Source organism: Agelaius phoeniceus, chromosome 1 (genome assembly GCF_051311805.1).
Source record: "Agelaius phoeniceus isolate bAgePho1 chromosome 1, bAgePho1.hap1, whole genome shotgun sequence".
NCBI lineage: Eukaryota > Metazoa > Chordata > Aves > Passeriformes > Icteridae > Agelaius > Agelaius phoeniceus.
This window is the reverse complement of record NC_135265.1, coordinates 129,303,820-129,316,834: the sequence shown is the minus strand read 5'-3', so window position 1 is coordinate 129,316,834 and position 13,015 is coordinate 129,303,820. Positions and strand designations below refer to the sequence as shown.

Genomic DNA, 13,015 nt, shown 5'->3' with positions numbered 1-13,015 from the left:
GAAGATGGGAGAGAAGGTGTTATTGAAGAGGTTTTAAATTGTTTACTAACATAAACAGCAGTGAAGAGGATAAACATTAAATTACATAGTAGTGTTAAAATCCAGATCATACTTATTGATGGAAAACAGGTGATAAAAGTCACCACATATTCATCCTAGAAATTTTTTCAACATTTCATGTATTAAAGTAGTTCTGAATTACAATGCTGGGATTTCTTTTTGTTATCTAGGAGATATTCAGGTGGGAATGGTGGATAAGAAAGGACAACTGGAAGTAGAAATAATCCGAGCCCGTGGCCTTGTTGTAAAACCAGGTTCAAAGACACTGCCAGGTAAGGAAGAAAAACCTTAGTAACAATCTTAGCACAGGGCCAGGGCTTGGACTTGATGATCCTAATGGGTCCCTTTCAATTCAGTATATTCTATGATTCTGAGAATGGCATTCTACCAAAAAGGTCTGTGGCTTTTCTGTTCAGCTTTGCCAGCTCTTAACAAGTTCAAGTCCCAGTAAGTTATAATGTTGTGTACTGAAATTCATACTGTATTGAAATCAGAAATCAGCCCTAATTCAGGAGGAAATTAAAAATCAGGCTGCCAGAAGACCTCAAAGTATTTTTGGTAATAGCAAAGGCATCCTTAGTTATGGGGTAGGAAGAAAAGTATATACTGAAGATTTTATATAGGAGTCTCAGGAATGAAGAGGGAATTAAGAGATGTGGAATAGGTATCTACTCAAAAAGTAGACCAATATTTGATACTTACTCCTTATTTTATAATCTGATGTCCTGTAACACTATGTAAAAAGGACAATATAATGATATTTTTAGCAAGCTCTTCTGCCAAAATAGAAATTGTGTCAGAGTCCTTTCTTCACTGATTTTCACCTTGTAGATAATTTTAAATTATTAACAATTTGGAGCATTGATCCAGATTTCACCAAAGTCATTGCAAGTCTTGCATTTACTTAATAGGCCTATTTTGCATATTGTATAGTATAGGGATGCTATATATAGGAATACTTGATTTGTTCAGGTCAAAATCTGAATTGTTTCATGGTAAAAGAGACATACAAAAAGAAGTCAAGAAAAAAATACACCCAAAGAGAACAGTAAAGAAAATGCATGGATGCTTTTTATGGGAATAATTGTTAATATTGCTTGTGGATATTTCTTCTTGTAAGTTATATATCCTTTAAAAGCAAATTTTTATATGGTGATAGAAAGTGTGTGTGTTACACAAAAAAACCTGGACTTCTTCTTTACCTACTGTTCTCTATTTTATTCTTCTAAGCACCATATGTAAAGGTGTATCTATTAGAAAATGGAGTCTGCATAGCCAAAAAGAAAACAAAGGTAGCAAGAAAAACGCTGGAACCACTTTATCAGCAACTTCTATCGTTTGAAGAAAGTCCCCAAGGGAAAGTTTTACAGGTAATTTGCATAAATATTCCTCTGAACCTGAAAATGTCACCTGTACAGTTTTCACTGAATGAGTTTCAAACTTCTTTCAGGTTTCATTTGGCAGTAAATGCTCATATTTTATATACTTGCTGAGCAGATAAACACAACAGTAATAGCTATTTATGCCAGTAGAAACTGAGTATGCAAGTAGAAGGGAGCAAAAGTGAGTTATAGATTATTTTGCTTCTGCTGTATGAATGGGCTCCTCTCACTGGGCTTTCCCTGGTATCGTGGATAACTGTTGTTTGTGCCCAGATCATTGCTGTCACTGCATCATGATTAGGATACACAGAACTAAACTATGGCAGCAGTTGAATATTTCATTCCTTACTGTAATTAAACAACCAGACATTTTTGACAAATCAGATTAAAGATTTTGACATTTTCACTAATTTTTTTCTATTTTCTTGTGTTTCTTTACCTAACAGATAATTGTTTGGGGAGACTATGGACGTATGGATCACAAATCCTTTATGGGAGTGGCACAGATACTTTTAGATGAACTGGACCTGTCCAACATGGTGATTGGGTGGTTCAAACTTTTCCCTCCTTCTTCCCTAGTAGACCCAACCTTAGCTCCTCTCACTAGAAGAGCTTCCCAATCATCTCTTGAAAGTTCAACAGGACCTTCGTATGCTCGCTCATAGCAGCTGTGAAACTGTTGTCATAGCAACCAGCGTTACAAAAAAATAAAATTACAGGTCGCAAACCCTGGTAACACTGCATGCTTAATGTTGTGTCTTCTGAGCCTGTTTCTAGGGCTGCAACGCGATCCTGTGTTCTCAAGGAAGTTGCACACATTGTGCCCTATGGAAGGCCCTCAGGTGATGGACTGAAATCATGAAGAACTGATAGGTTTGGAGTTCAGGGACTCAGTTTTGGTCCAATCTGAAGCCATGGACTAAACTAAAAAAAGTCAATCTGTTTCATGCAACAAAAGTCCTTTTCAATGGCATATCTGTTTTGTTGCTCCCTTTTCTTTATTTATCTGCCCTCCCCTCCTAAAGTTTGGTTATGCCACAGAAACGGAGTTACCCTCCCATGGAGCCACGTTACAAGTCAGTGGATTAGCAGACATTGGAAGAAAAGAAGAATCTAAGGATGATGGAAAAGTCAACTGGCACTTGCAGCAGTTGCTTGAGATCTGAAAACTCTTCATATTGAAAAGGTTCAAGACTTAAAGTGGTGGGCTTCATACCTCCAGCTGTCCACACGGTGAAACCCCAGACATGATGGACTCTCTGAAAAATAAAGTTCTGTGGATATACTGTACTGTATGAAATTAAGAAACTTTTTTGCATGGACACAGATTTAGCTGAACACTTAAATTATTTTCTTGGGGCTGCAACTTGCAAAAAAAAAAAAAAAAGAATAAATCAGCCATTTTCAACAGTTTATATTATTTTTAAAGATAAATTTCACTAGTGCATGGTTTTAAAGGGAAGAGAATGCAACAGGGTGATACAAAGACATACCACGTTTATCATTCTTTAAACCAGTCATGGTCTGTGTTTTTGCAGACTTATATTAAAAATAAAAAAATAATTTCTAGCAAATATTTAAAATTCTGTTTATGTGACAAGAAATAAGTGTAATATATTAAATTTATTTAAATGTAAAAGGTACAAGCCTTGTAAAGTTCAACATAATGTGCAAATTGTACACTTCTTTTACCTCCTTCTTTCTCTATCTCTCCTCCCAGTCTCCCTTCTTCCTTTTGCTCTTTTCCCCCTCTACCTCCCAGGATGATCAGCATATTCTAAAATGGCTACCTTTTGACTTATTACTGTCTTATGCCCCATATTTGGTTCAGGGTTGCAGATTGTTCTGCATTTCTGAATTATTTGAGAAAAATATTGTTTGAGAGCTTACTTTTTTTCAAGCATGTTGAAAAGGATTTTGCAACATGGCTTGGGAGTACATTAATGTAATTCAGCATGTATTTGATAAAGAAGATATTTGAACTTTTGCAATTTATTGTACAGTGCATGGTAACTTATTTTCATTTTTTCTCACCTTCAAATTGAATTCTACAGCAAAATACTGGAATCATGTGGCCATTGTAAGATGTCTTCAATAAATTTGTGTTCAGCACCAGCATCTTTCATTCAAAGACTGAACTATTATTTCTTGAAGGTTTTTGGAAAGAGGAAAAATTAAGTACCTGATTGATTTTTAGGAAACGAATTTAAGCACTTTTATTTGCACTAAACCAAATTGATTGCTACATTTTTGAAATAACAGAAGCAACAAAGCTTACAAATCCATACAGTTCTTCTGCTGTAAAGTTCAATTTTCATAAATTACATTTGCATTGCAAAAGACATAATTAGATAATATCAGTCTGGAAAGTATCAGTCTTTGGTTGGTAAAATAGCCTTAAAGAAAACTTCTCAGTACCACTCTGTCAGCTATTTGACACCATTGCCAGAACCTCGCTGTAGGTAATGGATCTTCAGAACCCTGGGTTTTGTAGCAGACAGTAACTACCATTGGGTGGTGCTGCAAGTTCAAGCTTTTCATTAAGTTTTATTATTTAAAGGGAATGTAACTGGCTAACGTTTAATAACAAAATATCCTTTTCTTTTTTTCTTTTTCCTGGGTCTTTGTATGCCTTTAATACCTACTTAAGGTTTAATATTGAAATCTTGCAATAATTTTTGAAGTATGTTACATTTACCTTTATGGCCACACAGAATTATTCTGATTTTATTTGAAAATCTGTTGAAGTTTCCCATTTACAAATTGTATATGCCTCATAAGAGGGAAAAGGTAATAACAGTATCACTTATAATGCCTTTTACTTTGTGCAATATCATAGAAAATGAGATTGTGTCTTGTCTGCAGAGTTTATATAATGGATTATTGTTAAGTTAATAGACAGACTGGTAAAATTGTATTTATTGAAATAATTTAGACACCTGTCTACCAGCAGCAAATAAATACTACTAACATGCAGTCTACAATATCCCCTAGGATATTAAACAGAAATACATAACCATTTTCCTGACACTGTGAGATGTGCTCACACATTCTTGTATGCATAGTCCTCTATAAATTATTTCAAATTTTAAAATCAAGGACATGACGCATGGAAGGTTTGTACATAATTGTCATTATGCAGTATTTATTTTAAAAAAATTAATGTATTTTTTTTAATTTTCACACGTCTGCAATTCTACTTATGGTTTAGTCATGTAAATAGTACTATTCCAGTGATCACTGCTGTCTTGTAAATAGTACGTTTTAAAAAGTTAAAAGGAATTACAGTTGGGGAAAAAAAAGGGCAGATTAGGCCTGTAATGAACACCAACTAATGTAAATCAAACTCATTCTGGTGATGGTATTTAACACTTTAAATAAAACATTTTCTTTACAGAATTTGTGTGCAGAATTTTGTTGCTTTTCTCTAAGGTGGTCAGCAGCATCCTTCCACACCCTTCGGTGGAGCTGGTGCAAGCGGCTCACGCAGCTGGAGAGCAAGCTGGAGAACACTGTGCTTTTCTTCTGCCACAGGGCTGCAGGTGAAATGCCGTGTCAAGGTGCCCCTGTCACTGCCAGGCTCAGGAGCAGTGGGAGCCAGCTGTGCCTGTCACCAGCCAGGCCCTGGGCTCTGTGCTCTGGCCACCCTCGGGCTCCCACGTGCCCAGTGCACGGCTCCCAGGATGGAGCTGGCTCCAAGCTGCCGGCTCTGGCTGCCAGGACAGGCTCCTGGCTGCCAGGACAGGCTCCAGCTCTGATATAACCAGTGCACTAAATCTGCTGAGATCATGAGGAGGTGCCCTCAGCTGCTGTGGAGTGGCTGCACCATCCAGTCAGACTTCCACCCTATCCCTAGGTACCACCTAATGTTAGCTGCCTTTTTTCTTCATGAGCAGGGTACAAATGAGGACAGAATGCCCACCTGACAGTGGTGCCTGCAAGGGCTCATGCAGCCTCTGCAGAAGGGAGCAGGGGTTCAACAACTCTACAGAGATGAGAGGGGTGGGTGGAGATGGGAGAATAGAGGATTTATCTCTCCCTGACCCTTCAGAGACAGCATCAGCACAGGCAGTGGTGACTAGGCAAAACTTAAGCACTTATGACTTGGAAATTTACTGAAGAGTGGCTGGCAGTTTGCACAGCAAAGTGTGTGTATTTATTTCTAGATATGAGGTGAAAGAAAAGCACTGCAGTACTGTCATGAGACAAAACCTCCAAAAAAGCAAGCAAATGTATTTTGGGCCGAGAGCAGTTGTGGGAACTGTGAAGACAGAAACTCCATTTGTTGCATGGCATCTGCAAGTGGGTTGCTGGAGGAGCAGACCCAGGTTTCTGGTGTGTTAAACCACTAATACCCCTGCAGGTCCCTCTTCTGCTGATGCTGACATTGCTGTTGCATGTCAGGCAAGTCTCTGGGTAGGAACTGGACTATGGGGGCAGGTGAGGCTGCCCCGTGCCCTGGAGCACATCACTTCCAGCCCTGTGGCGGGGTGGCAGCAAAACACCTCCTCCCACAGCTGAGCATGAGACTGTGTCTGTCTTTGGCACTTGTTAGAAATGTACTCCATTACTCTCAGTGAATCCTTGAAAAGGCCCTTTGTACAGACCAAGAAAGCTACAACATGTACTTTTCTAAAGGGTCCTATTCTCTGAGACAATTTTCTCAAGATTGCTTCCTGTTTCCCTTCTCCAATTTCTTCTTGTCTATGTCCACTTAATTTCAAAACAAAACTAGATCATTTTAATATTAACAGTACCACTTTACTCATGACTACTCAACATTGGCTCAGATGGCTGATTCATCTGGTTATGCTGAGAAGAGTTTGTGCCTGTAAAAAATGCAGTAAAACACCATGGTGCCCTAACTGTGGGGCTTTCTACTTCCATGCCTTTACTTCAGTTTTAGAAGGTTTAAGTAGCATGATGGCATAGCAGTGGTATATCAGGCACCATGTTGAGAGTGAGCATGGGGCCAGTGTCTCCTAACCAGCACACCATTGCATTCTCGCAGTTTCCCACTACTATCAAATATCTGTTCACAGCTGTATAATACTTAAAATGTTATAGTTTTTTATATAGAGATTTAATATGGCATAAAAGATAACAAAGCAATAGATTTCATAGCTTCCTCACAAAGTTAGATAATACTGTGTGGGAGTCTAGAACAGTCTGTACTTCTTCCCTTGGCACATTTCTGTGCGATTCTCACCTCTCTGATACCCAAGCAGCAAAGAGCAGACACCACAGCTGTAGATATCACAATCAGCTTCCAGTTGTGACTATCCTCTCTGTCCCTTCCTTGGTAAGTATTTACAGCAATGCTTCACCAGGAGCAAGCAGCAATGCAAGAAAGAAGATACATGTGCCCAGCAAAGATTGGTTCACCTTCAAAGGACAGGTTTATGGGACCTAGCTTAGCTGGCTAGAAAAAAATTACAGCTATCTGCTACTAATACCAAAGATAAATTAACTTCTGGCACTATTTTCTTAATACCTGCCTATTTTTGATATCTTGTTTAGAACGGGATGAGTCACGCTGTGGACATCAGATTCTCTCCTTCTCTCTCCATTGGCCACAGAGGCAGAAAGTGATGACTGGTTTGTGCTGAATTTCTATCTTCACAGCAGCTGTGCTTAGGAGAAGCAGATCCAGGCATAATAGCCAGAAATAAGAATGAGGATTACATAGTCCTTCAGTAGCAAGACCTATCTGAACTGCCTGTATAATTATCAGGACTGAGGGCAGCAAGCAGCCAATAACTAATGAAGGAGGAAATGGGTGTGAAATAATTTCCCAGATCTGACATACTGTCATGTCAGGTCACTCCTCAGCCCAGCCCCAGGGAGAAAGAAAAGCAGCCATACTAATTAAATCACAGAGCACTGATGCCCTAAAATATGCCATGAGGTCACATGGAAAAGAAACATCATCCTAGATGTGCAGAGGGTGCAGGGCACAGGACTAAGGAAAAGTTTGTCAAAAGTGCTTGTCTGGTGTGACTATTCCTGTAACCAAGAACAGTTTATCAAGTGCTATCCAAAATGTAGATATAATGGAAGTGATGTTGGCATGAAGATGGAATAGGTGAGTGGTGCTGGATGCCATTAATTTTATAGACATGGAGGTTTAGGATACCTTAATGATGTGGGAGCAGGTTTGGCACTGGTAGTGTTTCAAGCTCAAGACTCACGAGCGGTGGCTGAAGTCCCTTGGCTTTCTCAGCTTGGAGAAGGAAAAGGAGTGACTCCTTAGACCACAGTCTAAAGCTTCCTCCCGGGGGCCAGTGGAGGGGGAGGTGCTGATCTCCTTCTTGGGGAGTGTGGTGGTTTGACAGGAAATATGTTTTCTGGGATGCTGTGGTCAGGCCAATGGGTGCTCAGATTTTAATATTGGCACCTAATGTGGCCATTGGGACATTGGATCCGCCTCTGAGCACACGGGGTTAAAGCAGGGCTCTCCCCTGGGAGGCTCTCTTGGGTTCTGGTCAGGGAAAGGTTCAGATCTCCCCTGCCCGGCTGTGGGCTGGGTGGGGCAGAGGCAGCCATGGGGCTGGGTGAGGTAGGCCCAGGGGCAGCCATGCAGCCGGGTGAGGTAGGCCGGGCCTGGACAGAAGGGAGGGGAAGGCCCCTGCAGGATGGAAGGGTGGAGGAGCACTGAGAGGCATCAGGCAGCCACCCTCACCCAGAAGAGACAGAGAGAGAGCCGGTGCCTGTGCTTGAGCCACCTTGAAATTTAATAGTGGCCGGCTGAGAAGGAGAAGGGGGGAGTGCGAAAAGGTGCCCGGCTGGGCAGCCGTGGGAGTTCTGGACAGACAGAGCCTCAGATTTTTAACCCTTTTCTTGGATGATGGAAACCTTACAAATGCTAATCCTCCTGGAGCTGAATGAGAAGACAGATAAAGATAAGAGGAAATGGGCCACGAGAGAAATAGAGAAGAACTCAGGTGGAAGAGATGATGGAGTAGCTTATGCTGGACTCTTTTTGTGTAGCCATGGACAGAGCCATGTTTCCTTGTGATACAGGGACTGCATTCTAGGGGGAGGCAATGCCTCAGGACCAAGAGGGTTTGGTGTGGGTACCCCTCAGCCCCAAGGGGTGAAAAATATGGGGGGGACAGATGTCCCAAAGTTGAGACAGTGCCTTTTTGGAGTGGGATGAAGCATCCTTAAAAGTCGACCCTAGAAGCAGCTCTGGTCCATGTTCAGTGGTGAGAGCGCTGGACATGAAAGGAAGAGGTCACCATTGGCACAAGAAGGACTCCTCCTCCTCTTGATGAACTGAGGATTGAGTATTCTGAAGGGTGGTGCCAGACTGAGAGTCGATGATTGGGGGATGTATTGTATGGGGAATTTGGTGGGGAGGAGGAGGAGATGTATTTGTGAAGTTTTCGTTTTCCTTGTGTGTTTTTTTTTTTTCCTTGTAGTTTAGTTAATATTTTTTTTTTCTAAGTGGGAGCCTGCTTTGCTTATTCCTGGTCACATCTCACAGCAGAAACCAGGGAGAGGGTATTCTCATAGGGGCACTGGCATCATGCCAGTGTCAAACCATGACAGGGAGCAGTGATAGGACATGGGGAAATGGAATGGAGCTGCATTGGTCTAAGTTCAGATTGAATATTAGGGAAAGGCTTTTCAACTAAAAGGTGGTCACTCACTGAAACAGGCTCTCCATAGAAGCAGTCTTGAGTTCAAGAAGTGTCTGGAGGATGCTCTTAGTCCTGTGAGAAGCAAGGAGTTGGACTCGGTGCTCCTTAGGGATCCCTTCCAACTCAAGATATTCCATGATTTCTTTGGACAGCTGTTAGGGCTCATGTAAGAGTTGTTAGTCAAGGTCCTTCTGTCTAGCTACAGTTTTGGTAAAGGAATTTTAAAGATTATATTTATATTAGGGTGACACCATTCACTGAAATGAAAACAAATCAAAACACCAAAACTTGCTAGGCAAAAACTCAACCAGTAGGTCCTGCTATGCTGATAGTGCAACTGGCACATGAAGAAAAGGGCCAGTACTACCTTTGCCAGTGGAGAATGCTGATAGCAGCCAAAATTATTATACCCTTGATGAGAATTAAAAGAGATTTAGATAATACTGAGGGATTAAATAGTAATGTGAAATTATCAAAGTAGCAGATACTTTATTGATATCTATTCTGATCCCCCCCTTTTGTTTCTTGTTTATTAGTATTTTTGCTGCAACATTCTTGAATACTGGCAAAACAGATCCCTGAAGACAAGGAAGAATCATTTATATCAGGCACCATCTCTCAGGAACCAGCACACTGCGAGTTCTGCTGCTTGGGAAGAAACTCAGTTAAGAAGCTTGAGGACTTTTGAAGTTTCTTCTTACAGTCTCCCACACACCAGAAATGTCGCAAAGATTTTCTTTATCTAACAGTTTCTCAGCCTATGTTCTGATTCCGTACCAAATTCTGAGCTATGATTTTGTGTTTTGGAATTTGTACTCAAGAGCTGCTTACTCTCACATCTGCTAACCAGGCCTTCCAGACACCTCAGTTACCATCTGCCACATGCCTGAGGTGTCAGTGCACACAGTTACACAACCTCATGCACGAACAAATGAGTCCTGTCCTTCACTGTGTTTTGGCTGTACAAATACTGTTTTGGCTCAACAGTCTGGAAGCCAGCAGCTCTGGCTCTCTAGGAACAGCCCTGGGGTAGGGTGGCACTTCACCAACAGACAAGTTGATTCTTCACTAGCAAAAATACAACTTGGAGAATTGACATTTTTTATATATCCTCATGTGCTTTGGCTATTGAAATAAAGTGAGAGCTGAGAAGGGTGGATCTCAGAGTGAGCCAAGAAGCATTTGGATAACATGAAGGGAAAAAGGCCACTTAAATCACTTAAAATGCAACTGCATTTCTGAGTTGTCCCCTGAACACATGAGTCAGGTGATAGACAAAGAAATGTTGAATCCCCATTCATACAGAGGTGACATATTCCTGTCAGCACATTAAAGAATCTTAAAAAAAACAAAACAATGTTGGCACAGTTCCAGCTCTGAAAGTTTCATTAAGATGAAAAACTAAGAAAAATTAATGTAAGAATCCTCATTTTGGATTGCTGCGAATTCTTCTCATTTCTAACCCAGGATTTTTTTGTTTTTAATTAGCATGGTATCAGTAAAAATCACAGTATCTGTGCAGCTGTAGGACCAGTTTCTTTAGTTATACATGTTTAACTAAGAACATATTTTTATACTGTTTTCTTTAGCTATTTAGGCACAGTTTTTATTTCCTTGTTTTCTTTAAGAAGGATCCAGAACCAAGATTTTTCCTTGTGACTTTTCCACATCTCATGCATATCTGATACTTCAAATATGAGCAGGTGCCTTAGGCAACAGATTCAGAACACAGTTTTCTTACACCCTCAGCAGCTTTGCTTTCCTAACCAGTGTTGGATTATAAACTTAGCTGTGACAGCTGGGTCAAGCCACAGTTACAGTCCAAGATGGATACTCAGGATGTGTTCAGACATCTAATTTAGGTGAAACTCAGAGGGCCAAAATTAATAGTCTATTTAACTGCACTCAATGAAAAGGGACAGAAGAACCTCCATGGTAACTCTAATTTAGGATCTTCTGGAAAGCCATTTTGAACAGTTTTTACTATCAGCTGCCTATGATGTCTAAGGCAGTTCAGCTTCCAGGGTAGGTAATGCAAATAGCTGCTAAAATGAGGATGCCACTATGGATAAGACATAGAAGAATATCAGGTCTTTATTCTCTTCAGTACATTTTGCTCTCAGAAAACACCTGGGAAAATCTCCTTCCTGAGAACCAAATTACAATGAAATTGAACATTGTGAAAGCAAAAATGTGGGGAAGAGAAAAAATGGACCCACTAAAGCTTCTCTATCTTCTCATGCAACCCTCAGCCCTTCAGACTAACACCATGTCTGACCTTGGCCTCAGTGAGGGGTCACAGCATGAGGTTTGGTCATACTCCTGCTCTCAAACAGCTACTGGAGCTCCATTTGCAGACAGCAAAGTGTCAGCTGGCTGCTGGAGCCCTACAACAGCCTTATCCTGGCACCCCTGCCTCCCTTCAGCCTCTGGCCCTTGTTCAGTTGGGTCACATCTGCACTGCTCACTGAAGCATGCCAGCTCCATTTTGCAGCCCTGGAGACCCAGCAGAATGGTGTGATTTGCATCCATACACCTGAACTCTCTTCCTTTCCTCTTGCTCCTTCCCTGCCCCAAATGAGTTTTCCTCTCCCAGATTTCTGGGAGCAAGGGCTCACCAATGCCACCATAAAGCATTTCCTGGGAAAGTGTTTTCTCCTGTGGGTTAAAACCATGGCAGGGGCCATGCCAGAGATGGCACAGGGAGTGTGGCACAGGCCAGGGCTTTAGGACATGGCCTGTCCCTGCTTACAGATGCAGCCTGGCCACCTTGGCATGTGGGGAGGCAGAGCCAGATGGGAGTCCAAGTGGATGAGCAAAGGGTAAATCTGTCCTTTTTGAACTGGGAACACAGCACTTCTTCTGCCAGATTTGAAGCCTGTTCTTTCACTCCATGTGGCCTTAAACAAATCTGTAAATAAATGCAAGTCTATTAAGGGAGAAAGGCTGAAATCAACAAGAATTTTTAAATTAAAGCTATTGTAAGATGGCCAAGCTCCTGGGCACTGTGAGCAAAATTGGAAGTTTTGGTCTGAAGCACACAAGGAGCTACTGCAGAAGGTCCAGCAGAGGCCCCAGAGATGATGAGGACATCTCTCTTATAAGGAGAAACTGTGGGAGCTGGGCCTGTTTAGTTTGGAGAAGACTGCATGGGGATCTCACCAATACATACAAATATCTCAAAGGCAGGTGCTAAGAGGATGCTGCCAGGCTGTTTTTGGTGGTGCCCAGAGACAGGATGAGGAGCAATGGCCAGAAACTAAAACACATGAACACTAAAACACACCTCAACATGAGGAAGAACTTTACCTTGAGGGTGACAGAGCACTAGAACAGGCTACCAAGTGAGGTCATGGAGTCTCCCTCTCTGGAGACATTCAGAAACTCTCTGGACACTTTCCTGTGTCACCTGCTGTAGGTTACCCTGCCTTGGCAGAGTACTGAACTGAATGATCTCCAGAGATCCCTTCCAACAATTCTGTGCTTGTGAAACATCTGGATGGTGTTTCAGTACCACAGTGTGCTGCTGCCACCACAGGAGAGATGGAAGGTCTGGGAGGAGAAGAAGGTACTAAAAAGCACTTCAGCACATACCCTGCTTTCTATCAGCAAGAAAGGTAAGAGCCAACAAGCTTCCTGAGGAGATGCTGCAGGAAAAGTAAATTACAGGATCTATTCTCCACTTTTCCAGAAGTCTGCTGTCCTGGCTGAATATTTACCTTGCTCAAATTGGTCCTACTTGTACAAGTTTGCAAAAGGAGAACAGACTCTTGGTCAGTCAATTAATCATAATTAATAAGGATAACATGAATGAACCAAGCAAAGTAATTAAAGTCCAAGGAAAAGAAAAAAACCAAAACACCTGCTAAGGTGTTGTTTCCTCTCCATCCCTTGGCTACAACCACGGTGTTGTCTTGTCTTGTTCAG

The 13,015-nt window shown here is 41.5% G+C and overlaps 1 protein-coding gene across 50 annotated transcripts in view; it reads left to right on the top strand.

Annotated features, from left to right (window-relative positions):
* The window catches only part of RIMS2 (regulating synaptic membrane exocytosis 2), a 445,801-nt gene extending 440,960 nt beyond the window's left edge, over window positions 1–4,841 (top strand). For all 50 annotated transcript variants that reach the window (XM_054627864.2, XM_077187200.1, XM_077187269.1 and 47 more), the window contains 3 exons: window positions 231–332; window positions 1,291–1,430; window positions 1,889–4,841. In XM_054627864.2, the coding sequence (XP_054483839.1) occupies window positions 231–332; window positions 1,291–1,430; window positions 1,889–2,107 (461 nt within the window). In that variant the 3' untranslated portion in view covers window positions 2,108–4,841. The remainder of the gene's footprint in view (window positions 1–230; window positions 333–1,290; window positions 1,431–1,888) is intronic.
* Window positions 4,842–13,015: the final 8,174 nt, after the last annotated feature.